The sequence below is a fragment of the Balearica regulorum genome, chromosome 6 (genome assembly GCF_011004875.1).
Source record: "Balearica regulorum gibbericeps isolate bBalReg1 chromosome 6, bBalReg1.pri, whole genome shotgun sequence".
NCBI classification, from domain to species: domain Eukaryota; kingdom Metazoa; phylum Chordata; class Aves; order Gruiformes; family Gruidae; genus Balearica; species Balearica regulorum.
The window spans coordinates 28,155,241-28,180,959 of NC_046189.1; the positions used below are offsets into that span (position 1 = coordinate 28,155,241).

The window sequence follows — 25,719 nt, forward strand, 5'->3', positions numbered from 1 at the left end:
TTTCAGGCTCCACTTTGAAACCTGACAAACTCCAGTGGGAATCAGTAGGATCTGTGTTTCCTAAAACCCTTCAGCACTAAGTTAGCACACAGTCTTATTGATGGATGTACCAAAGCCTTTCTGTATTGGATTTTCAACATGGGTCTTGTGAGAGCTGGGATTGTTGCTCTGACCAGGAACCTATGAAGGTACTGGGTAGCCTCTTTCTCTTTTAGGCACTTGTGCAAAGTGGGAAATAACCTCTCTCTTTCCTTGTTCCAGAAATCAGTGTTGCATCTCATGGCTCTTGAAATAGCACCACACAGCTACAAAGAAACCCTACAACCTCTATTCTGACAGCCATGACAATCAGTGGACAAGCTTCTGAGCTCACACACAGTGGTGCAGATCAAAAGTGGTGCAGATTCAAAATATGCTACCGTCAGGCTGGAGTCACTGAGATGAGGCACAGACAACTAGTATTTACTCCCCTCCCTAAATGGAATATTTTTCGTTAATGTAGCTTTCAGAAGAAACAAACGAGCACTTAGGGACACAAAGAGGTGTGAGAACAGTTCAAAACAAAATAAAAAAACTGTGGGTGTTATGTGTATGAAGAGCCATTTCATTACGAATTTGAAAATGAGACAATTTCCACAGTAATGGCTGTTAACGCATGCACAATTTCCATAGAATAAGAAGCTGGTTTCCCAGCAAAAATAGATGATTTTTCAACTAGAACAAGTCCATTTTGAAGTGAAATATGTTGCTGAAGTTTGAAAAGATGTCAAAACAAAATAGGTCCCATTTTGGGCAAAAATAGGTCCATTCTTGAACAAGCTTGAGTTTATTGTGAGTACCTGACATCTGCAGAACATGGCACTTGCAATTTCTGCATATTTTCCATGTGTAAGTAGGCATTTAGTAATGTTTTGGATAGCACCAGAGACTGGGCTCAGGTTCATGATTTCAGAACTACATAAAAACAAATACACCCAACCAAATATTGACATCGTCTCAGCTTTGTCAACAATTTAATTAGGACTGCAATAAAGGCTGGAAATTCAGTTTTCAGCATTCAGTTGCAGCAGTCTAAGGCTGTAGCAATCTACATGAATAAGGATAGATGCAGGACTGCCTCATTTTCTATCATAAAGGGGAATGAAACACGCATATGGAACAGCTCTGCTTTGACAACTCTGTCAGATTTTATCTCTGCTTCTTTTAATAGACACATCTGCCCTCTTTTAATCTGTACTGGGAATATTTTAATGTTACGTATTTTTAAACAGCTGCTCTTTTAGAAAATACTATTATTATTTAGTTCCACCTGAGTTCCATCAGTCTATTACTCCTCCGCCTTTGGAAATTGTGTATTCAACCTACACAGAAAATGAATTTCCCAGTCTCCCACCCAGGGTGGCTGCATAGCAGCACGGGATGTGCAAAGGCCCTGGGCTAAGAACGTTTCTGTTTGGGATGCCAGCATGGCTTATGTAGGTCACACTGGGATGGCAGCTGGGCCACTCTGATCCTGCCTGTGTTGTACAGTCTGAAATTGTTTCCCTGTTGTCTGTGGGAGCCAATGCATAGCTGTTCTGGTAAGCGTTCACAGGCAATTTCCCCTAAATTTTAAGTCATAGAGGGAACCCCATCTCACCCTCCTGTGTCCCAGCAGCTGCACGGCACAAAGTAACTTGCAAACTGGCTAAGGAGGTCAGTGAGGGAGAGTGAGGAGAGGAAGCCCATGATCAGTCACTCCTTTAAGCGTAGCGTAAAGGGAGAGTGTAAAGCTACAGTCGTAGCTTCCTTAACTTGTGCTGGGGCTGAGCTGGCTCCCAGCTGAATTCAGCACAATCTGAGGACAGGAAACAGGCAGGTCTTCATGTGATCTGACTGAAGAAAATTTAGTGTGACTGTTTAAGAACACAGAGGCTGAACTAATTGTCAGGTAGGCTGAGCCCAGAGATCTCGGGATGCCAACTTTTCATGCTTAGATCTACCTCAAGCTGGACAGAGTGGTTCTACCACTGAAAAGCAAGAGAAAATTTGAAAAGAGAAAGGAAGATTGGGTGCTTCCTTATTTCACCATCCTTTCATCATGTGGGGTTAGACCTTTGTGTTTTAAAGGGAGAAAGGCGAGAATAAACAAAAATTAAGTACCTTCACTGATTTCCACTGGGTTCTCTGTCTCTTTCTGAATAAGTAGCGTCAATCTTCCACCACGGAGATAAACTAAGAGAGATCCCGAATTTTCAGACAACTGGGTGAACAGAAGTAAGCCGTCTTTATTCCATGTTCGAAACTGGAAGCTGACTGACAAGCCATCAATCTGAGGAGTGCCGGGTAGTAGCAAGTAGCTTCGACTGGTGCTGACAAAGGTGATAGGAACAATTTGTGGTTCTGAGCAAGAAAAGGTCACATTCCCCTGCAAAAAATAAAAATCAAAGGTAATCAATATGATTTTTTTTTTTTTTTGGTCATCCCACAACATCCATAGTTAAATAAGATCATTGTATTTCTAATGGCCCTCAAGGCTGAAATAGGTATTCTTACTCAGACACAAATCTTCAGAATTCATTAGGAAATGTATCTGTCCATTCTGGAAAAGCACATCTGACAGTAAAATTTTACTTTCATCTCAAATGGGGGGGGGGGGGGGGGGATTAAAAAAAAAAATTCAAACTCTCAATTCTCAGAGGGATCTAAACATATCCAAATGTCCCATATCAAGACCATGCCTGGGTGCAGAAGGGCTTATTTGCTAGCCCAGACAGATCATCTCCATGTAGCCACATCCTGCTTTGTGTTTCCCAGCACCTCCCATTTCAAGCTCAAGTTTAGCTTTATGTCAAGAAAATCAAACTCATTTGGATCTATGTTGACTTCAGGAACCGACACCAAGGGAACAGCGAGTCCGCTTGCACTTTCACGTGCTGCGGGATGTGATACAAATGTCCTGTGTTGGCTCTGCACTGATGGGACTACAGGGGTGTGAGAACAAGGCAAGCTGCAATTGAAAAAAACAAAGCATCCTCCAATGCACAGGGATCCTACTAAACAGACTCGATTTTTTCCAAATATAAGCCAAAATGCATTCATTAATGACAGTACTTTTTTTTTTTGCCCATTTACACCAATGCTACATAATCTCAAAAGTAAAAACTCCCTAATTTACTTGAATCAACTACATGAGTCAAAATATTAGGCAAATTTTCTGAGTTTATTTCAAATATTCAATATATAACTTACAGTAGCAGCACTGGTTATGTTTTCTTTTACCTAAAGTGACACAGTACTGTGCTATTCCAAATAATAAAAGTCCACTTTATAACAACACCGCAAATAATTAAAAATAATTTTTCTGAAACTATTTCAAATTAAGGAAACTCAAAGAAAAAGTCATTTGAATAGAGTACTTATAATGGGATGAAGCAATAGTGAGATTTCCTGGCCACTGCTAGGTCCCACGGTTTCCATGGGGCATTTTGAAGAATTATTAAAACATTACATGCACAGCAAGCATGGTAAAATCCAACATCATTTCAATATCAAACTAAGTTGATTACCTCAGTCATCCCGCCCTGAAATCAATGGAGCTATTTGCCCAGAAAAGCAGCACATTTTCTCAAAGCAGTCAGCAGAATCTGTACCAGCATGGATCACTGTAGTTTGTAGAAGAAATGACTCCACCATTTTTTTCAGCTATTATAGATTACCCAACCAGGTCATTCAAGCCACGTAATAAAACCTTAACAATATATAAAGCCAGGATGCATTTAAGGAGCCACGTCTTTCAAAGCCACTCCAGGAGATTGTTGCAGCCAGCTTGCTTTGAACTAGGCTGCTTTGTAAAATACCAACTGGAATGAATCTGAGAAAAACATTGGAGTAAAAGGCTTTCTCCGTGGTACTGCTTCTCATCAGAGCCGGTACCTCACTCTAACAGGATAATTATAATGAACAGCACTTGATGGATATGTAGGAAGTTGCACAGTGCTTGGGGGAATTCCTCTCTGAAATCTCAGACAGCTGATGGAACTGTTTCCCATCACGTTCAAATGTCTTTCTAGTCTTTATTTTAAAATGGAAAATAAGTAAAGTGCCAGAAAGAGACCAAGTTATCACTGGATGAAACAACCCTTGGTAGATATATATCTATATCAAGCTATTTATGTATTCCCTGCCCTGTTAGGCGAGAATGCTACATACCAAATTTAGCAATAACATAAGGCATCCATTGGTATATCACATTAGAATGAGTTTTGAGATATAAACTTATCCAAACTCACCTGAACATTAGTCAGATGGAAAGTAGGATGGAAATTTGCTCTCAACCTTTGAAAAGTTTCTACTACCTGCTGGGTTTTGCCTGCATAAGCCACAGGCTTTTTTTTGTTATTGTTGTTATATTTCCACCTCCATTTTCAATCAAATTCATGACAAATTACAGAAAAATAAGACAGTCAACTGCAGTGGTATAAACAAATATGGTTAACTTTCTCTAGAGCTTTTTAAAGGTTTAGACATTTAAAATGCCGATGACAAGTTTTCTTTGGAATTTTAGACATTTACAGTGATTCAAGTAACTCCACACAAAGTACTAGACGTTTACAGATCTTATACATACATGCACCAGAGCTTGGAGAAAAGTTCAAACATTATCTGAGTCTGTACTCAAGCATCTAATTTGCTTCACTGGCAGTGGGAGGCTGTAACAAAATGCAAGACTGTAGAGGGGAGGATTTGCAACATTCAGATAAAATTTTTTTGTCTCAAAGATCTGCAGATTTTTACCTACCAGCAGAATAAACCATGCCTAGACTGTCTTAATGTTGCCGGAGAAGGTGAGCATTAAAATGAAAAAACACGTTTGCAATGCACAACAAACTTTCAGACAACCTTAAAAAAAGCCTTAAAAACCTTGAGTAGTCCATATGCTTTCAGCTGTTTGCAGCAGCACCATAACAAAGTATCCCTGATGCATATGCATGGGCCCAAATATAACGTCAAATTTCTGCCTGCTTTTGATGTGAGGTTCTCAGCACATGCAACTGATCCTAAACTCATGGATTGCTGTGACCCCTTGAAAAACTCCGCAGCGCTGTAGTCATTCACACTAGCTAGTAATTCATGCCATCTGGGATCCGCACAGAAGTCTTATCCTGGGACAGAAGCAGCAAACAGCGCTGACTGAACCCATGGTCAATGCTAGGACACATGGGCAGGACCTGCGCACCTCCTCCCATGCTTAACCTGGTGAGACTTCAAGCTTTGTTGCCTTTCCATTGACTACACTGAGGCAGAGCAGGTGTGATCCCACCTGCCACAAGAACAAGCAGGGGGGAATGCATAAAGGCAGTGCTGCAATATTCTGTGTGCATGGGATTAAAGGTACATTTGGGGGACAGAAAAGAGGCATGTTTGCCTTTTGGGGGGGTGCTTTTAGCAAGGGGTTTTGTTGTTTTGTTTTGTGTTTTTTTTTTTCTCTTATTCAGGAATTGTAAGGTCCATAACTAATTTTAGTAAGAGCTCAAAACTAGCCAGGACATTTGGGAAAAAATATTAAATAAAGCAATTGATGTCATGGGAACGTAAATCAGTTCAACTGAGTTTCTTAGGAGGGAAATACCTTCTTAAAGCAGCATTCCAGAGCAAAACCAGATGATGTAGTTAATACACACCAACAACAGCTGCTGATGTCCTTACATTGACCAATGCTGTCTACATTCCTAGAGACAACATGAATATTTGAAAAAGAAATACACAACGGTTACTTTGAAAAATGTTTGTCCACCAAAGTGAGATAGGTTCCCATTATAAAAATTATTAATTTTGCCCTGAATGTTATTCTCAAACAAATTATTCCAGCAGTTCTAAGTCAGAAAAGTAAACAGCTTCCCCTAAACCTGCATCCGATCACGAACATTTTGCTTTAATTGGCAGCAGTTCTGGAACTCTTCAGGGTACATGCAAGACTTCTGGCAGACACTTGATTTTATAATTGAACCCAGTTCTACTGAGAAGTAAAAGCTCATTGGCTAGGAAATGGGATAAGAAGAGTCTAATGCCTTGAGAAAATAAAGGAGATGCTCAGCTCTACGCAGCTGCTGGAGACTCCAGCTATCATGTGGCATTTGAGAATTCCGTTGAGTCCATCATCTGCAGCCTGATTGATGGCTCCTCTACTAAGCAGTGAAATCTTTCCAAAAGAGTTCTTACTGTTTTTGCAAGAGAAACCTTCTGAACGTAGAAATGCAATGAAGATACTTGCAATTTGTTCACTGGCTGCCATGACACTTGTCTCAAGACAAGAGTGCAAGCACCCTGGATTTTGCAGGCAGGGTACGGTTGCAGAGGTAGTTCTTGTTCAAGTAAGATGTTGAATTACCAGGTGACAGCATGTTAGAGTGTTTTAAGGAAGAATCAGAGCCTTTCCTACTAACAGCTATGTTCTTCCATTCCCTTTTTAAGTGATGAGGATAAAAGTGGATTACATAGAAGATCCTCTGAGCCATAAGCCACATCCAAAACTGACTGGAGTCTTTCCAGTGATTTCTGCAGGACTTCAATGAACCCTGTATAACTTTAACAAACCATTTCAGTCTTTTCTGGCCTTTCTTCATGTAGCTTTATGTACTATTCAATAAAGACAGAAGACTGCTACACGACCACAGTAAGGGCAATTGGTGACAAGCTTCTTGTACATCCCCCTCGCTCTCACAGAATACTAACCAAAAGTAATATGTGCTTGGGAAATTATTCAAACTGACAGCCAAACTAAAGTCCTCAGCATTTAGCCTACCAAAGGATACAGGCCAAGATCACAGCTTGAACAGGAAATACAATAAATGAGTATTTCTGAGCTCTCATTCTACCTGCAGGTTAGAGCATCAAATGGGCACTTACTTTCCTCATTAATCACTCTATGGATACTATCCAATAAAAAGGATATCTTGTTTTCTGCAGAGGATTAGAAAGGAGGATTTCCTACGACAAGTAAGGGGACTAAAATCCCAGGCCTGGCTGAGATACAAATGTGGGTAAACTGGCAAGAATATCTCCAGCTTGGGAATTGAAGGACTATTTCTAGCTGTGAAGAGACTGAGGTTGCAGATGAATTTGCAAAGAGAGCAATAGAGGAAAAAGGTGACCTCTGTTGCAGTTTTAAAAGGATAAGATGAAAGATTGTCATTCAACTCTGAGCAACTGGATTTTAAGAATTGGGCAGATCCCTTCAAATCCTTTTCTAAAATTAACTAATCTCAAGCAGAACAGATGTCAGGACACCCACATAGATTTCAAGTACTCAAATCAAGACATTGCTAAGCACCTAATGAAAAGCAAATCAAAGTGAGCTACCTGCTCCAGCCTTCTGAAATACTGGTGCAAACATCTTCAAACAGGATGTGGGAGCACCAAGACACATGGTGTTCCTTGAATTACTGAGGGAGCACCTAGCCCATCCCAAGAGCAGGGCTCACATTTTAAGAGAAGTTCCTATACTGAGGTGGGTTTCTTTCCCTGAGCAAAATTTCATGATGGAAATCAAAGCTTTCCTGATCCAAGTTTCATTGAAACTAACATACCCTGATAATCACCCCTGCCCTATCTTCATTCACTCTAGGTGTCAATTAAGTGCTAATTGTTTATCACATTGACTTCGGTTGTTTACATTAAGATAATTCTCCTATGTGGAAAAAGTAGCATTTAACAAAAAAGAAAGCTTAAAAGAAATCTGAAACATTGTGACCGTGACAGAATCAGGGGTGAGATGCTTGGCTAAACATTTCTGGATGCTCATTATCTCAGACTCCTAAGCTAACTATGTGACTGGCCAGAAGTGGAACAAAGGATTTTACCATTTGTATGCCCACAGTAACTGTACATTATTGTTTCATTATATAGTACAATAACTAAGAGTTGCTGACAAAAGATGGGTGCAAATATAGAGCTAATTTGGAAAAATCATACATCGTTTCCCTCAGACAGGAGAGGGGAAAAAAGAACACAGGAGGAAACACCCAAAAAAAAAAAAAATATAGACCACTTAATATTTTTGCTCCTTTGAACAACAAGCAGGAATGAAGCCAGACTTTCAAATTCACCTTGCCAGAAATGAATAAGATAGATGTCTTAGATCAAACTGGAAAATTAGCACAACCGAAGCCCAATTTTTGTTCCAGTTCAAGGTAAACTGATCTACAGCTTATTAGGTTTTTATTACCTGGAACAAAACACAGCAGCAAGGAGATTTTTATTTTTTTTAATTATTATTATGAAAACAGAGCCACATCTACCTTAAGAATTGCTTTCTATGCACTTTTCTATTTTATCAGCTTTTTTTTGTTTGTTTTCTTTATTAAATTTTCCTCTTTTAAATTCCAATCATCTGTGTATCGTAGCACAGCACCAGCCTAAATGGTTGGTATGAACACACTCCAGGGTCTTGACCGTGACCCTTGACAGCTTGCCCCTTTCTGTTATACCAGGCAGCCAAGTACAAAGCAGTTCCCAGGGCCTTAGTAAATGGAGTAAGACCTTAAAAACCAACCAAACAAACAAACCACAACAAAAAAACCCAACACACCACCAAAAACCAAAAAACCCCCAACATTTAAGCCTTGGCTTTACAGCAAATTACATTCTCCCCCATTTTCCTTATCCCCTGCTAACTCCTATGACAATAATTAGCCATCTCTCTTGCTCTCCTACAGGGACTAACAGCCTTATCACCTCCCACCTTGAAACATCCTCCTCTGCTCAGCAGGTACTAACTGCCCTATTCACTCAATTTGACTACCTAGATAATGTAATAAATTAAACTCTGAACAATTGTTTCTAACCTGTAATTTGCTGAAGGCTGATGACTCTCAAAAAGACCTTGTTTGCTCAAAAAGTGTCATTTTTTCTGCATGTGTCAACTATTCTTATAAAAAAATGTGGTCTCTCTCCCCAAAAGACTTGCTTCATTTGTGGTCATCACAACTACAAAAATCCTAACACAAAGAAACTTTTATATCAGGAAAAGGAGAGTTTGCTATTGCAGCTACATGCTGGATTAAATATTTACAGACTGAAAGTCTTTAGAAATGTAGACAAAGCCATCTGAAATCAATGGGAAAACTGTCATTTAAATAGACTTTATTTCAAGACCTCGACTGAGGTGACACACTTAATTTCTGTCAAAACAATCCTGTTATACTATTCAGCAATAATAAAATGGGACCTTAAAATGAATGCTATTTATATAGACTTTCTTAGTATTCCACACTGCAGGTAGGATGTGAAGGAGACTCATCTGAAGACCCAGAGAGCAGACAGGAAGATAGAATAAACCATAAAAAGCTATTTTTACAGGAACCAAATATTTCTGGAATCTGAGTTCACCTGCCTTATCTAAAGACAGCAAATTCCGTTCTCTTTTTAATGTGCCTGACTCATGCTTTCATTAAATAATTGCATAAAACTTTTTTTTAATAAATTCAACTTAGTTCTATAAGAAATTGTTATAAATGTCTCTAAATAGTTCCAACATTTTTTATTTATGATTCCTATAGTCTGATGGGAGTGCAGAAAGCAATGAAAAATAAAAAATAGAAGATATATCTAACTCCTGGTTCTCCAAACCCTACCAGGGGCTTTCACAAATCAATAGTCTGATATTCACAGATATATCAACACTTGCAATAGCACTTTCGTAGAACGAGACATGTGTAGACAAGTAAATTCTTCTCAGGATGAAGGTATCTCAAATCAGCTTAATAAAATAGCATGTTTGGATTCTCTATAAAGGGAATGAATTATTAGTTTACATTCTCCTGTCACTAGGTATCTTTCCTTGCTCTTTGAAGCTGGCAATTGGTTATTTCCCTGAGGCACTACAGTGATGCATTTACATGTCACCACATCCCTTGCTGTGCTGAATTGTCACTCCCAGATTCAACATGGCAGGCCGACGTAGAAATTCAAGCATATCTGAGGGCTGACAACTTCTGCCTTACAAATATCCTGCGCTCCTCTCAAGTCAGTGCAGGGTTTGCTCTGCTAAATAAAAATACAACTCCAATTCCTATTAGCTGAATGTCATGGAAGGGAAAAGAGGGTAGGGTTTTCCTCAATTTCAGTGAGTACCTAGGGTGGAGCATTGAGAAGATCAAACACAACATCTTTTCAGGACCTCTTCATTGGTTTTCTTCAGCCAGACAGCTTCTTATTTTGGCATCACAAATCAGTGGCACATGAAAAACTTAAGACCCTGGCCACAGGTCACATTAGAGCAGTTTCTAAAGGTGCAACCTAAATCTAGCAGTAGGTAACCACTGGTGGCCAGGATACTGTAGCTATTTTTCTCTTAACTACACCCTCAGTCAGATGCATTTAGCAATTGTCAACGGATTTCTCTTCCCAGAACTTGTCCCATCTCCTTCTGCATCTACATACACTCTTAACAAGCACAAAATCCTTCAACAAGGACTTCACCATCCCAGATATCAACAGGTCAAATATCCTTCTGTGAAGGATAACTCCTTTGCCACTTCTTGTAAACGTGCCTCCTACTAGCTTATTTTCCTGCCCCTAACTACTTGCACAAGAAGCATGAGTAACTGCTGTACAATTTCTCATAACGGGCAGTCTGCAATTCTTTTGTGCTGAGAAGACAGCTAGTAAATAGGGCAGATCTTGAGATTATTATTTTAAAGCATTTTCTGAGGTTTCCCAAGGGTCCAGCCCTATGACCATAGCAGTAGTAATTACAGATATTTGACTTCTCATAACCTTTTGCAATTAAAACCAGTAATCACTCTGGAAAGCAAATAAAGGATCTCTTATCATTTCTCCGCAGTCAACAACACACAGAAGGGGGAAAAAAAAAAAAAAAAGACAACAAACCCACAACAAAAAACCCCACAACATGCCATCAGGGACAGGAGAAACCCCAGAGAGAAGATAGATAGCCTGTCCAAATAGATAGGGCTACCATGTAGAGAGGTTAAGTATCAGGCAATATAAAAATGGAATTCTGAAGGCAAGTTCCAGTTCAAAGAGACAGGCTGCCTCGTTATCTTGAGATGTCTTCTCAAGGGAATTTATTGCAAGTCTGAAAACTGCAAATGAGTTACAGAAAAGAACAGGCAGAATGATAATCACGGCCACCACCCAAGAGTTCATTGTACAGTACTTTGTTATTGACAATCTGTAGTTTCTTCCTCCGACTTTAAATGCAGCTAATTTGGGACCATTATTTATATGGATGAGGAACTACTTCATAAGAGGAAATCTATACTTCCAAAGCTGATGTATCATTCTCCTGCTTGTGTGAAAGATGTCAACAGTAAAAAAACCAAAGTTGATGGGTATGAAGACCCACAAGTTTGTCTCACTGACTGTGTCAACATCCACAAAGGCACAGAGAATAAAGCAGAGACTGAGTATTGAAGTCTGCCTGTTTTGGAGGCAAACACTAATGTTTCTGAGCATTAATGGCTTTCTAATCCCTAACAGTTTACCTGGACAGTTTTAACTGTCCTGAAATACCTTTTGTTAGGAGACAAAGGTATTTTGAGGGCTAATAATGCAGAACCACCTCCGGTGATCTCCAGCTTGGGGAGAGGGAACACAAGTACACAACATGTTGAAAGAAGTGTGATTCCAAGTCTCTGCTGCACTTATTCTTCTGTGCTGTTCCTTTCATTACGTTTCCACTCCAGACAACCTTAGCAACTACAAAGACGTGAAGCAGGGAAGCTTGCAGCTCCCTGGGGATATGGATTGTTGCTTAAAAACCTCAGTGAACTTTGAGTAAAAGCATTTAGTGCAGAGGAAATCTGGCAGGCAAAAGACTAAGTTTAGCAAGAACAAGTTATTTTAATTTAAGTAAATTGCTAAGCTGTGAGGAAGAGCAGGAAGATGGGAGAGGGAGATCAGCCTGTGAAAGCTGGAAGTACCTGAGAGTTGCTAGAGGAGACAAATAACTGTGATGGAAAGGATGTTGGAAAACAACAGACTTACGGGAGCTGTTTCCTAGAGAATGATGTTCATCTAAGATTATGAGGCACTGTCAGTGTGGCGACCTTTCCAGGCACTTTGCATACACAAGTGTCACAGACACAGCAGCTCATAAATCTTGCAAAATGCAGTACAGCAGCCAGCCTTTGAAAACTGTTGCATTAAAATCATCGCTTCTGTGAGGGACATTGAAGGATGGGGGCGCATCCCCTCTACCTTATGTTCCTATACCTTCAATCTAGCATTGGCTGAATCAAGTATTGTGATAACAGAGTTTCATTGCTTGGGGCCATGTTATACCCAGGCAATACCCTTCATAGAAAAAGCACATTACAAAGTTTTTCCTTTCCCCTTCAGGAAGGCCTTCCTATTACCCAGCTGGCAAAACAAGCAGCTGTTTAATGACCTAAGAAGCAGATCAGGACTCTTTCCTCCTCTTAGAAAGCAAGCTGAGGGGAAGAGCAATTTAACACAGTTCATAAGATTTGTGCCTTAGAGTCCTGAGTCAAAGCAATCAAACTTGAGGTTATTAAAGCAAAGTCTCTCAGTCCCAGGCTAGGGGAGCATCCTGGAGGCAGTCTTGACTGCCAGCAACACAATGCAGGACTTCTCACCCATCACCTTTCCATTTTCTATTTCCCTGTGTATTCAGCCTCGCCCTAGGCAGGGAAAGTGAGGAAAGGAAGGACTTCTTGTGGTTTTCTGGCTTGCTTTGTTGTAGCTTCAGTCTGTTTATACACAATAATACAAACTAGAAGATGCCATGAGATCCAGAAGCAGTTTCATCTCCATGTTCTCCAAAGACACAGTATTAGCCAAAAGGCAGATATCAAAGCATGGTGCAGGAGTGAGGCACAAGCTAAACAAAGAGCTAAAGTATTTACAATTTGTCAAGGCTGCATGGGAGTGTACAGTTCCCTCTTCTTACGAAAGAAAACGTTCCTTAATTTGCTCATTATATAGTTAAATATATCTGTAATTTTGGGCATTATTAGGTGTGAAGTTACATTTAGGTTTCATGTTAGCAGGCTGGATAAACCATAGCTCCCTTTGCTTTAGTCTCCCATGTTTAGAGACACTAGGACCAGGTCAATGGTTCTCAGAACTGCCAATAGACTGAATTTAAGGGGCAGCACAAAGTAAAATATTTCTAATAATAAAAGAAACATTTATTCTTCTCTATAATACCAACTCACATAGCAGAATAAAATTTTGCTACTACTGTACACCACAACAGTGATGGGAAATGGTTCAGAAAATAAGATTTTAATCTGAGTTAACCAGAAAAAAGTCTCTATGACTTCTACCATACCATCAAAAAGAGACATTTTAATTCTGTAAATTCTAATACACCTGGAAAGTCAGAGAAATGTATTAGTTTCCACATGTGTCTTTCAATAACTCTCACCACAGCAGTCAGCACTGGCTGGTGTTAGCCTCAGCAATATCATTTTAACAAGCTAATTATGCCCATAGCTATCTAAGTCTGAGCATCATTCCTTAAGTGCAACCAGCAGCACCAACAGCACAGAAGCAAAGAAGGAAAGCAGACGTTATCATCTCTTACCACAGTATAGATCTGAGGTTTGCGCCTCTTTGCCAGGTCAATTATATTGACTCCGTTGTAATAAAGGTTCTCAATGCACCCATGGAAGTTTTTCCTCTGAAAGGTTCCTGGTTTCCCCGGAACAGGAATCCCACCAAAACTGAGCTTTTGGAAAGAATAAGAACAGTATTTAGTTATCGCCCCAAAAGCAAGCGGGCAGACCCACACTCCGTGCAGCCAGCCAGGATATTATCTAAGAACCAAGTCACATTAACAGCATCATCTCGGAGCACGAAGCAGGTCCTGGCTGCCCAACACGGGAATTACAGGCTGCATAGCGTTACAGCTGTTGGAGAAACGCTGCTGCCACAGACAGCTGACTTATTTTGAAACAGCTTAAGTGCCTTGACACACCACTTGACCAACCTAGCATCACCAGCTCCCCACCCTCCCCCAGGAACACCCAATGCACAAAGTAACATTCAAATGGCCCACAGCCCCCACAGCGGCCAGGAACCCCTGAGCAATGGGGGAATAAACTCTTCCTGCCCACAGAGCACTGGGGTCACCTGGGAGCTGGAGTCACCCCTTTCCACCAAGCAGGTATCTGAACAGTTCTGGTTTCAGCCAGTGGAGGGTAGTATCACACACACAAACTACCCCATTCGCACCTTGCAATCGTTTTCCCTAAATTTCACTGTGGTTTGGTCTTTGCAATACTCGCACATAGTACTTGGGACTGAGCAGTGTGATGGAGAAGTTGTGCAGGTTACACATTTAAACAAAACTTCTACTGTGCTGGTGTCTAAGTACTGGAAGATGTTAGTATTGTGTAGATTATATCTCATCATTAACTGGAGGGCTGCCAGCCCTGGGAGGACAAAGAGCCTAAGAGAATAAAGCTTCCAAAATCCTTGGAGCATAATTACTTTAGATTCCTAAGAAAAAAAAGAAAGAAAAAACCCAAACAAACAAATACCAAACCCCACAACCCAAAAAAGTTTGATAATCCTATTTTCATTTTCCAGATGACACAGCTCATTTTTAATTAGCTCCACCAGTCTTTTTGGCAAAGTCTTACTGGTGGTACCTCTGGGTTTTTATTCATTTTTCCCATCGCAGCCAGCAGCATTGTGAGTGATATAATGCAGGTGGGGATCCCGCAGCCACCAGACTTCACAGTACTTCCAGCAGACTGGGAGCTGTGCTGCAATCCTGCTACATCCACTGCAGCAAGGGCATGCACTGCTGTGCGGCATCGCCGACGTGCTGATGGCTTCTGGAACCTGGTCAGCCTTATTGCTCTGTCACTACTCCTAACAACTCACCTCAGCTCATTATTACAAAAATAAAGGGAAATTTGGGGGTTATTTTTCCTTCCACTCCATCTAACAATCTGGTGTATATATAAGCAAATGAAACCTCCCTGGATAACCTTGAAAGCACTTCTTTGAAAACAAGTCCTTAATGAACTTGCACCTCAGCTGTATTAATTGATGACTTCAGAGAAATAAAGAGTGAACAGACTGCTACTTTACATCACTTGCAGGGTTGTTATTGGCATGAGGGCTTATGTGGTAGCAATGTTTTTTTCCAGTGAGAATCATTAGTTCTTCCTTAAAACACCAGACTTTCCTTCTTTCATGTTCTATTCTCTAAGTCTCCTGCTTAGGGACTCTGTACTGGGTTTCAAAACCAGAAGAAAAATCAATATCAATTATGCCACTGCATTATTAAGAAAACAGTTTCTTTTGTGATTGGTAATAATTTTAATCACCAAACTAATGGTTTTATTACCCTCAGTAAGGCCTTTAATCCCCAAAGTGTGCTGAGATAAACTTTCAGTAGACTGTACGGCTGCAACGTTGGCTGAAAGATCATCTCATTGCAAAAGGGACGAAGACACACTGTGTGAAAAACTAAGCACCAGAGGCCAGGACAGAGTGCCACAGAGGTCAGTCCTGATGCTGATTTCCACCAGCTGAAGATTTTCTCTACCATGCTCCCTGTTTTGGAACACCTGGAAAAATGTTCTGCAAATTACATTGGAGCCTGAGTTTTCCCTAATTGGCATCAATCTTGTAGCAGGAAGCAAGGAATTTTATTACTTTGAAATTATCAAAGCTGATGACTCAATTGTTTGGCTTTTCTCAACTTCATCTTAAATGCAGTTACAGCTTTGGCCTTTGCTAGTTCAGTCTGAAGCTGTTCTAGATTCTCACTGCTCAAAACTTTAGTACCTTTCTCCTGCTTCCCTACCAAATGTGCTCATGATTTGGTACAGAAGAATTTTGAACAGTGTCAGGGGACAACTACCACTCTCTCCATCCTGCTTTGTGAAACGCAAAGAAGGGAAATTCAGCTGGAAGATGAGAGGAGCAGAGAGCAGGCATCTGCCGCTGCTGAGCCGTCTGCTTTTCTCCCTTGGGTGAGCAGGGAATTAATCCTTTCCAGAGAAACGAATCCCAAGTGCAGAGGGGAAACTTGTGGTCTCTTAAGCAATGAACCATGACGACCCAATGCATCCAGACAGGCCGACAGCTCTGACTGTGCAACACGACCCTGTGCCATGTGGGCTCGCAAGACTCGGTAGACAAGTGCGTGGTGATAAAAACGGACACGGGTAATTTGCACACAGGTGTGCATTGGTGGCGGAAGAGATGAGGAACTGCCTTGCGTATAGATATGGTGATATGAAAGTTTTTAGATATTTTTTTACCAACTATCAGCCACAAGCACTGAACTGCTGGAGCGATATAAACTGCACCCTGCCACACTTTGGCCTCATCACAGGGGAGCACACTGGCCTTGGGTTTTAAGGGGAAACACGATGTTTCCTCCTCTGCTCACTCCTTCCTTGACTGAACTGCTCTGGCTCACGAGACCAGGACACTCAGCATCACAGCCCCAGATGTGAAGGGACCTGGGTCAGAGCTAGCTGTCTCAACAGCTGTGCTCAGGATCTTCCATTCCTAGTGGGAAGACAAGGGTCTTTACCTGCTCATCTCCATGTAGAGAGCTGTAATCCAAGCAGGTGGTGGCTGGACAGAGGCACAACTCAGAGCTGGTATCCCCACGGTCATGTCAATCAGATGCCAGAAAAGGTGCACAATAATCCCATTAAAATCATAATGAAGATGCTGACACAGCACCTCTCCCTACAGGTAAGTGCAGTTGCTCCCTGAAGATTTGGCTAGAACCCAGGTTATACTTTTTTAGCTCAAAGGCTGCTGTATTTTGAAGTGCAATCATAATCCAATGCATATTTGCCCATTTGCCTGGCCATTTTCTGGGACTGTCATACACAGAGTTGCACTGACATAGTCTATGTTTGTTAACTATGAAAGGAGCTTTCTAGGAAGAAAATATTAAATAGAAAAGATCTTCGCTGGAAAGAAACAGCTCATAGGGTGGTGGTTTTCCACCACATTCATTCTACACCAATTCAGCCTCCTCTCCCAGGTTATAACCTAAAGGGCTTCACACACCTCATAATCAATATCCAAGTGATCTGAATCTCCCTTCGTTCGGAAATGCTGGGTGTGCTTGTCCACCGTGAAGTTCACTTGCTTGTTGAAGCGCTCTATGAGAACCGAGTGCCAGTGCTGGTCATCCAGGAGGCTGCCCAGGGTGACAGACGTGTGGCTGTTACTGAAGTGCAGGTTGGAGTCCCCTGGAGGGGCAGAGACAGGCAGAAGACACCAGAGTTACCTCCAAGCCCTTGACTGAAGCATGGGGACACAAGGGGAGCACAGGGCAATGCTCCTGGATACAAACCGAAGCCCTGCCCATCAGAAACAGACCTCGACCAAGTTCGTCTTAGATTCTTTGAGCCTCTTATTCATATACATGCGTACACACACATGAAAGCATACACGCATTTTTTTTTTCCCCTGAAATCCTGAGATAAACCAGGAGGTTTTCCCAATACTGCACTCACACATTGCACCATGCAGGGGATCGCCGATCTGCCTGTGCCCTTGGTTCTGCTGTGAATTCAAGGGAGGCCCCAGTGTTTTAACAGCTCCCTTCAGGTTGCACCAAAAGCTCCTGTCTATTCATGTTAATAGACCATTCCTGACACTTCAGTTTCAACTATGTGCTTTTTGTATTTTAGCAAGAAAATTGCACCTGTCCATTTTCAGAGAAAAAAAAAAAGCCACAAGTCAGTGAAGCAACATGAAAGCAAGTGTTTTGTTCAGCTCAAAAAGATTCTTAAACCTGGCCTAGATCTCCAAAAGTTTAGATCAAGAGTCATAAAAATATTTAGGCCCTAACCCTGGTGATTTCAAGCACTCTTCTGTTTTCCAGCTGGCTACATGTCCGAACACTTCAGAGCCTCTTGTTTAAAGGGAGTGCATGTCCTTTTTTATATTCCAACAGAATGGAGAAAACACGTGCTCCAAAACTGTCAGGCACAATGCAAACAGATTCAAGAGCAGACACCAAAACCCTTGCCCATGACGTATGCACACAGAGGACTTGAAATGGCTAAAATCTGTATGTTTGGGGCTACCACTGAAAGTAAAAAACCCTCTTATCTCTGACTATGTATTCAAAACAGCATCTCCTCTGGAAGAAGTAACAAATTTAACTATACTATTTTCTTATCCTATTACATTTGTAAGACGAGGAAAAATCAATGGTGCCAAAGAATCCCACATTCAGAGGACTGGGATGTAAGTACTTGGTCCAATGAACAATCCAAATACCAAATCAGAAAAATGCTGCATTATCGTTTCTACTCTTTGATGAACTAAATAAATAGAAAGAAAGAAAGTAAATACTAGCTGGAGACGAAACAATTAATGAGCTTATGTAAAAAATGAAAGCCAAGAGCTGTGGAAAAATGTTACTGACATTTAAAACAAACACAATTAAGCAGGAGGAGAAAAACACAGAACGAATTATCTATGAACTCTATTTTAGTACCTCCGCTTTCCTCCCACTAGTTTATGACTTCTTTTAATTCCCCAAATCATAAACAAGTGACTGAGATACTGAACCGTTGCCTGCTTTATCTGCTCTAGACAAACTTCTTAAAGTGTCCTGGAATTGCTAGTCTGAGATCTGCCCCTGCTGATACTACACATTACTAGATGCTACATCTCCCATTTTTATTAAAAACAGCCTTGGCAGTCTAAACACCATGTACCTGAACTGCAAATAGCTCAGATTACTTTATTCAAGTTATTAAGATTGAGAGTGGCAGTGAAAAACTTGGACCTTAATTCCCTTCTCTCCCTGCCCACACCTTCATGGTTAACAGAGGGAGGGGTTTTGTTTCAGCTTTCCATCTGGATGGGCCACTGCAACTTTCAGACCAAGTTCAATACCCAAACAGGGTTAAGTGCAGCTCCTGTGCTGACCAAAGTACAGCAACGCAGGCACGGAAACTTCTGCCCAACTCAAACCCCTCCGTAGGAGGAACGTGAGTCATTAGGGACTGCTGAGGCCAGTACCATGGGTACAGATAATAAATCTTCATTAGCTTAGATGAAGCTAATAAAGATTTTGCAGTAAGGCTGAGAGTGGGGACATGATCATGCCTACTACACAAAGTGCTTTAGTCTACTCACCAGAAAACAGCAAGCATCCTTCTACAGAAAGAAATTAAGCTAGCCTTCTATCTGCCCGTCTGACCCAACATGCTCACACAGTAATAGCCTTTCAGATATTCACAGTTTTCACTTGAAACCATCTCCAGAAGCAAAGCAATACCACTGTGCACAATGTTTTGACCAGAATATTTATTTAAATTCTGTATTCTCAGCACAGTTCTGATCACAGAATGGAAAAAATAAGACAGAAACCAAAAATAAACCTTTTGCACTCCAAGCCAAACTTCTTGGGAATGCTATTCTTAAAAATAATAACAATAAAAATAAAAAAGGAGGACAGGGAAGAAACAGAACACTTTTTTTAAATCACTGCTTGAAAGCATCATCAATCAAAGGTCAAAACGCCAAAAGTAGTCATTGAGCTGCTCAGCCTTGGTTGGCACCAGTTAGAAGAGACAAGGTCTCTTCTTGGCTCAGCTATCATGTCCCACACAACATCAGTCAAGTCTATTCTCTTTTGCTTCTCCTCCCACCTTCTCTTACCAGTATTTAAGCTGTGAGCTGAGACACATGGCATGTTTTGTTGATTTCAGCTGGAGTTTCTAGATACAACAGATTTATAAAAGCAAGCCAAGACTATCCTTGTTACAGTAATATGTGAACCAATAATACTAATTACCCTTACCAAGGTTGATGTGCAAGGAGAGCTTCCCTTTCTGCAGTTCCAAGGTAATGTAGTCTCCACGCTGTCCTTCTCCATGGAATAAGACTCCATCCCCCTGCATGCTCTTGAACTTCAAGGAAACCACATCTTTGAATGTGCTCATAAGCTTCTGATTGAACCTGTACAGCAGTGAACTTCTGCCATCGAAGTCTGCAATATCTGACTCTGGGGGAAAGAAAATGGCAAATGAAGGTGAGGGGCAGCATCAGGAGAGGGACCGATTTTTTTCAGGATCTTTTCAAATATCACTTGGAGCCAGGTATTCTCAGAGGGGTACATCCACAGGATGTATGTGGCATGTAGGCAACCACATTTCACCCATTTCCAGTTTCCCTCTGTCTGGGGAAAGGGAACGCTACGATAAAAGCAGAACTCCTCTGCACTTGTCCTCCTCTCTCTCATGCAAGACTGCTTTGTCACTCAACTTTTTAGAACAGAACAAGTGCCTTGCATCGTATTCAGATCTCCAGAGCACCCCTTGCCACATTTGCTATTTGTCTCAAACACACCCAGGATGTTATTCATTACTTTGAACACTTCAGTTCTCACTGCACTTTTTGTAGCTTCACAAGCTTATGTTGAGCTGTTTCTGTGTGTTAGCCATGCCTGCATCCACCTTTGCATTCAAATAAGCATCAACTTAGCCTGTGAGGGTTGGCTGCTTGTTTGTGATGGGCATTTATCAACCATGTTTCTGCATGCAAATTGACTAGGCTGGCAGGAATAGTCAAATATCAATTCAAAAAGCTTTTGAAGGGATTTCATGGGAGCTGGGCACCTAAACTGATTATACACCTTCGAAAATACTATTAGAAACATATTTGCTTCTTCAGCCAGCCTCTAAAACCCAATCACTCTGATGGGAAAGAAGCTTTCAATTCTTCAATTGCAATTAATACTTCCTTTGGCAGCAGCAGGTTGCAGTACTCTCTTTGCTTTACAAAGTAGTATATTTCAAGCAAAATGTATTTTTAATAAACTTGGGCTTTAAATATATATATAACCACAACATTTCAGGTAGCTTTAATTACTTTTAACTAATACTTTGTATTCAAATTTGTAAACATAAGTAAATTCAATTCCAATTTCTATCCAACTGCAATTTGGCACAAATTATGGAGAAAACATCTACTTGTAAATAATAAATCTGTCAATTTGTATTTCCTGTTGTTAAGAAAAATGTTAAAAATTAAGAACATCAGACAATCAAGAATCCGAACAAGAGTTTACTAAGCTACATTAACTACTGGAATACATGCATAAAGACAAAGAATATAGTAACCAAGAAAAAAAAAGCATAGACAATCTTTGTTTGCAAACCACACGTTTTAATGATAATCCAAAGCTATCAGTTTTCCATTTCTTTTGAAAAATAACTGAAAGGTCCATATGCAAAACAATCAAGACTTCCAGGTCAGCACCTGCATTGTGACTAAATTTGGTGATTTAAGCCTCCTAAGAGAGTTGTTCTATCCTTTTGAGCCTTACTGGTAGTTTCATATGCTCCTCTTTAAAAACAGAAGAAATAGGGGTTGGGTTTTCCCCCCCCCTTTTCTTCTTTTTTAAACTGGACAAAGATTAAAACTGTTGTAAGCTCAGAAAATACAAGACCTGTTAATGATTTGTTATCAAGGAAACCAGCATTGATAACTTCTGCATGTCAGTACACCAGTTTGTACAGAAGTTTGATGGAATACTCACAAACTTGCAGGGAGGTCAAAAATTTAAATTTGATACAAAATTCTGTCATTCCAAACCAGATTCTATTCCAAATCAGAATTCCAAATCAGGTTATTTCTTATGAGAATAAAACTACAAAGAAATTCTACCCTGGGAAAAATTAACTCCAGAATAAACTAAGACCAACTTCTTATCTGTAATGTCAGAATTATAACATGCTATTTCGCATCATACATGGAACAGCTGCTAGTTTAGGAAGTATCATGAAAACGAAAGTATTCACGCCATCTGCTTTTACTGGTTTTTTACTTCTGAACTAGGTGTTCAGAAACAACTCCTTCAGAATTGCTGATTTCTCTCTATTGACACCTTGACTGCCAGTTTCTCTAAAGGGAATTAAATTCATAGTTTAGTTCTTACGAATTTCCCCTAGCTACCTTAAATATTTCAATTTTTTTTAAAGTAAATTGCAAGTGTATCATAAAAATGGTTTCATTTTAACACAGGCAGGATTTAGGAAATAGCTTATAAAGAAGTTACAGTCTTTGATTTCCAGTGCATTTTGCAGATAAGTTGATTTTTCTCCTAGCTCTCAAAAACAAAGGTACCGTAAGAGAGTGTTGATTCAATGTTGCCTTAATAGCAGCCCTTTTTTCTTCTTAATATCCAAGCCTTCGACCAGTCTGAATTCACACTTCAGTCCTTGTTCTTGACTCTCCACTAAGCCACAGCATAAGATACATTTTCCTGAAGAGCTCTACCACTGACATTTACAGAGTATAACACAAAGGAAGACCTGGTTCTGAAAAGTTCTGCCTCACTAATTATCGGTTGTGAGTACACTGGCCAATAAATAGCCTTGAATGAAATGGGAATATGTCAAATAAATGCTAACACTGGCAGCCAAAAGTCATTAGTGGCAGTTTGCATGACAACAAATCGTTGCATTCCTGTTAAAAATTGAAAGATACAGCACAATTCTAATACAGTCACTCCAGAAAACCCGCTTGTTTGCTTAGTGTTTATTTAGCCCGTGTATGTCCATAATCCACTTGCTCAAGAGAATAAGGATCAGAAATGTTCTAAGTCTCAGAAAACTTGTAGGAATGACAAACTAAAACACAAGGTTTCATTCTGCATACTGTCTGCAGGTTTACTTACACTGCCTGAAGCCAGACTTTACTCAATCTGGGTACTTTTCTCCACTATCCTCATCAACAAAGCTACGTAACTCATCAAAAGTGATATCAGGACATGCTCCAGCACCTCAGTCTCTTTCTTGTAGCGTGGGGCCCAAAACCAAACACGGTACTTGAGGCGTGGCCTCGCCAGTGCCAAGTACAGGGGGCAGGAATATATATGTACTCCTGCTCACAGATGAAGAAGTTCCCATAAAATAGAAATCATTCATCAAGCTTTGCTGAAATTCAGCAAAGATTCTGGCCCCAGGGGTGCTGGTTATATCATTCCATTTGGATTTTCTTTCCCCACACAGATCCAAACATTAAAGTCAGTTGGGGATGGGTGCAAAGCCAGACAGTTAGTTGAAAGTGGATTATCAGATTAATTCAGCATTTATTTATTTACTTTTAAAAAGGAGCATGTGACCATAGGGTTCAACCTGTGGGACTAGCTATGCTGAGAAGACCCAGGCTGGGAGCAATGGGAGAGCATGGAGTTTACTTGTGCAGCAGTTTGCTCCTGGCAGCAGAGAGGATATACATTCATACTTAGAAAGACGATCCTCCTAGTGATTTTGGAAAAAGTAAACACTTTCTTGGCAAAATTAATCCAAAATACAAAAACATCCTCTAGGAACAGTTGCAATTTGAGACAGGAACTTTTGGTCTTGCGCTTGCATCAATGAACAGAAGCTTTAACTCCCTGCAGGAGGAAGGAGGACTGTTCCTGGTCTGAACAGATGTCTCTCCTGGCCAGTCATGCCTTACTGGCTTGAGTGAGTCTAAAGCAATTTGACTTCCCTCTCCATACCCTACTCAGACATAAAATCCAAGGGATGAATGTGGATGAGCACTTCAGAGGTTCTGCTACGCAGCTTTATCCCTATCACAAATCTACGTCAGCTTCTTGGTAAGAAATCATTTGGGTATTTATCTTACCCAGTTGGTTACAAAGACTACTGGTCAACGACCATCAGACATTAAGTGGTTTTCTGCAATGTGTTCTTTTCTCTGTCATAGGAAGATAAAGGAGAGGATGGAGGAAGGTGGGGGAAAGAGAAAAGAAAAAAAGAGAGAGAAAAAAATCCAATAAAAATATAATTTAATCAAAAAACACAATATCAGATCATATTCCCTGAAGCAATGACAGCAAAAGATGAGAAATCAGAATCCTGAACTGCAAATGAAGAACTCAGCTCTCAAAAGCACAAGATACCCCCATCTCACACCCTATCCTTGTTTCTCTTGTGGTTTCCCAGCCTGTTAACTGCACATGCACCTGATTTTGCTGATGCATTTTGGGTTGTTAACCAGTTATAGAATATGATCAGCATCTTCAATGCAGCTATAAATCTTATCCTATAAAAGCAATTGTATCAGCAGATTTTTTTCCTGTGCTAAGCTAACAAGACTTTTCCCCAGTATAAAGATATACTCATTCCCCCCCTCACTGCCCCCAGCATCAAAAGCAATTGGTTTGCCATTTGCCTGAACACACCCTCTGTTGCAGCTCTGGTCATCTGTTACAATCACACTGCTTCTGGAGCCACTGCTGCAAAGGGACACTGAGAGCTTACACATACCTCTGCATGGAAATTTCCATTTAACGCATCATAAATTCTTTTCTGAACAGGAAACATCAACGTATGCTTTCAGATCAAGACCACCTCCTCTTTATTTCAGTACCTATTTTGAGGATGTGAGATAGAATCTTCACAGGAATTTTAAATAAATGTAATTAATTTTCATTTAAATACATACTTTCTGTGTAAAAGCAAACAACAATTAGCGCGTGTCTTCTGTGAATTCCAGCTGATTTGACAGCCTTGGAGTGCTTTGTTGCACAGGAACCTCAATCTGTATGGGACGGGGTCACACTCACGTGTCTGAAACAGCTTTACTGTTCAAAACATGTTTTTTTGTTCCAAAGAAACAATGTCAATTGGCAGCCAATTAGAGGGTAAAAAGAGAAAGCGGGGGGGTGGGGGGTGGGGGGGAAGGCTATCCCAAAAAATTCTGTCAAACAAGAGAAATTCATAGTAGTAAATTACTGCTAGCAGGACCAATAAACAACAGTGAGTGCCATTCAGCAGCACAGTGCAATCACATGTTAAGGTAGCCACTTTGGCATCCACTGCCCATAGCAGTTAATCTGATTCTTCAGTATTTTTCTTTACTATGTCCTGGCAGAGTGGTTGGTGACCTACAAGACCTGATACCTTCCACATGCCCCCTACTAAACAGTCATCAATGAAAACTGTATTTGCCAAAAGTTAGCACAAGACTGTGTTCCTGGGACCTCCTCCAGCAGAGTATGCTGCACAGGACAGTCATACTCCAAAAATGAGAGAGAGATCGGAGCCTTGTGCTGGCACAAGAGTGTCACGTTCACCTAACTTTGCCATCGCAAAAATGCTTAAGCAGCAGCGAAGCCAGAAACCTGTCCTACAGATGTCATCTTCTACTCAAATATGCAAGGTTAAAAAGGAGCTGATGTGAGCAGAGACCATCCAAGGAACCACAGGCTATTTTGTACGCCCTGGTGTATCACAGCAAGGTGCTCAGCTGCATGTTTGGCAGTAGTCCCAGAGTTTTAACAGATGTGCAGCAACACATGAAATTCAGCTGGCCTAAGCTGTCAGTGTCCCCAGACTTTTGTTTCAGCCAACCAATGAATGCTGCCACTCACACAAAAAGGATCTCCAGCTTGCCTGTAAATGAAAATTTTACTTCTGCAGTTTTCTGCTCTGAATATCAATATAAAGCAACTCTGTTTTCAGATCAGATGCTGTGCTTCTGGGGCCATGTTTGCCTGAAAGGTGGAATGGATGGCCAGTGGTCCAGCATCATCTGAATTTCAACCTGCTCCTACAAATAGGCTAAGAAGTAGAAATGACCCCACAGTCACATGTGTACATTCGTGCAGGATTTGGTTCTTATGTGTTCCCCACGCACATTTTCTCTATCTTATACTTCAAGTCTGGATCCAAACCTAAAATGCCAGTGGAAATCCTATCTTCAACTTCAGTGGACTTAAGA

General features: G+C 40.7%; 1 protein-coding gene across 2 annotated transcripts in view; it reads right to left on the reverse strand.

Moving 5' to 3' along the window:
• The window catches only part of CNTNAP5 (contactin associated protein family member 5), a 294,719-nt gene that overhangs the window by 132,586 nt on the left and 136,414 nt on the right, over positions 1-25,719 (reverse strand). For both annotated transcript variants that reach the window (XM_075756999.1, XM_075757000.1), the window contains exons 5-8: positions 19,781-19,984; positions 17,023-17,207; positions 13,556-13,699; positions 2,143-2,407 (exon numbers count right to left, since the gene is read on the reverse strand). In XM_075756999.1, coding sequence (XP_075613114.1) covers positions 2,143-2,407; positions 13,556-13,699; positions 17,023-17,207; positions 19,781-19,984 — 798 coding nt within the window. The remainder of the gene's footprint in view (positions 1-2,142; positions 2,408-13,555; positions 13,700-17,022; positions 17,208-19,780; positions 19,985-25,719) is intronic.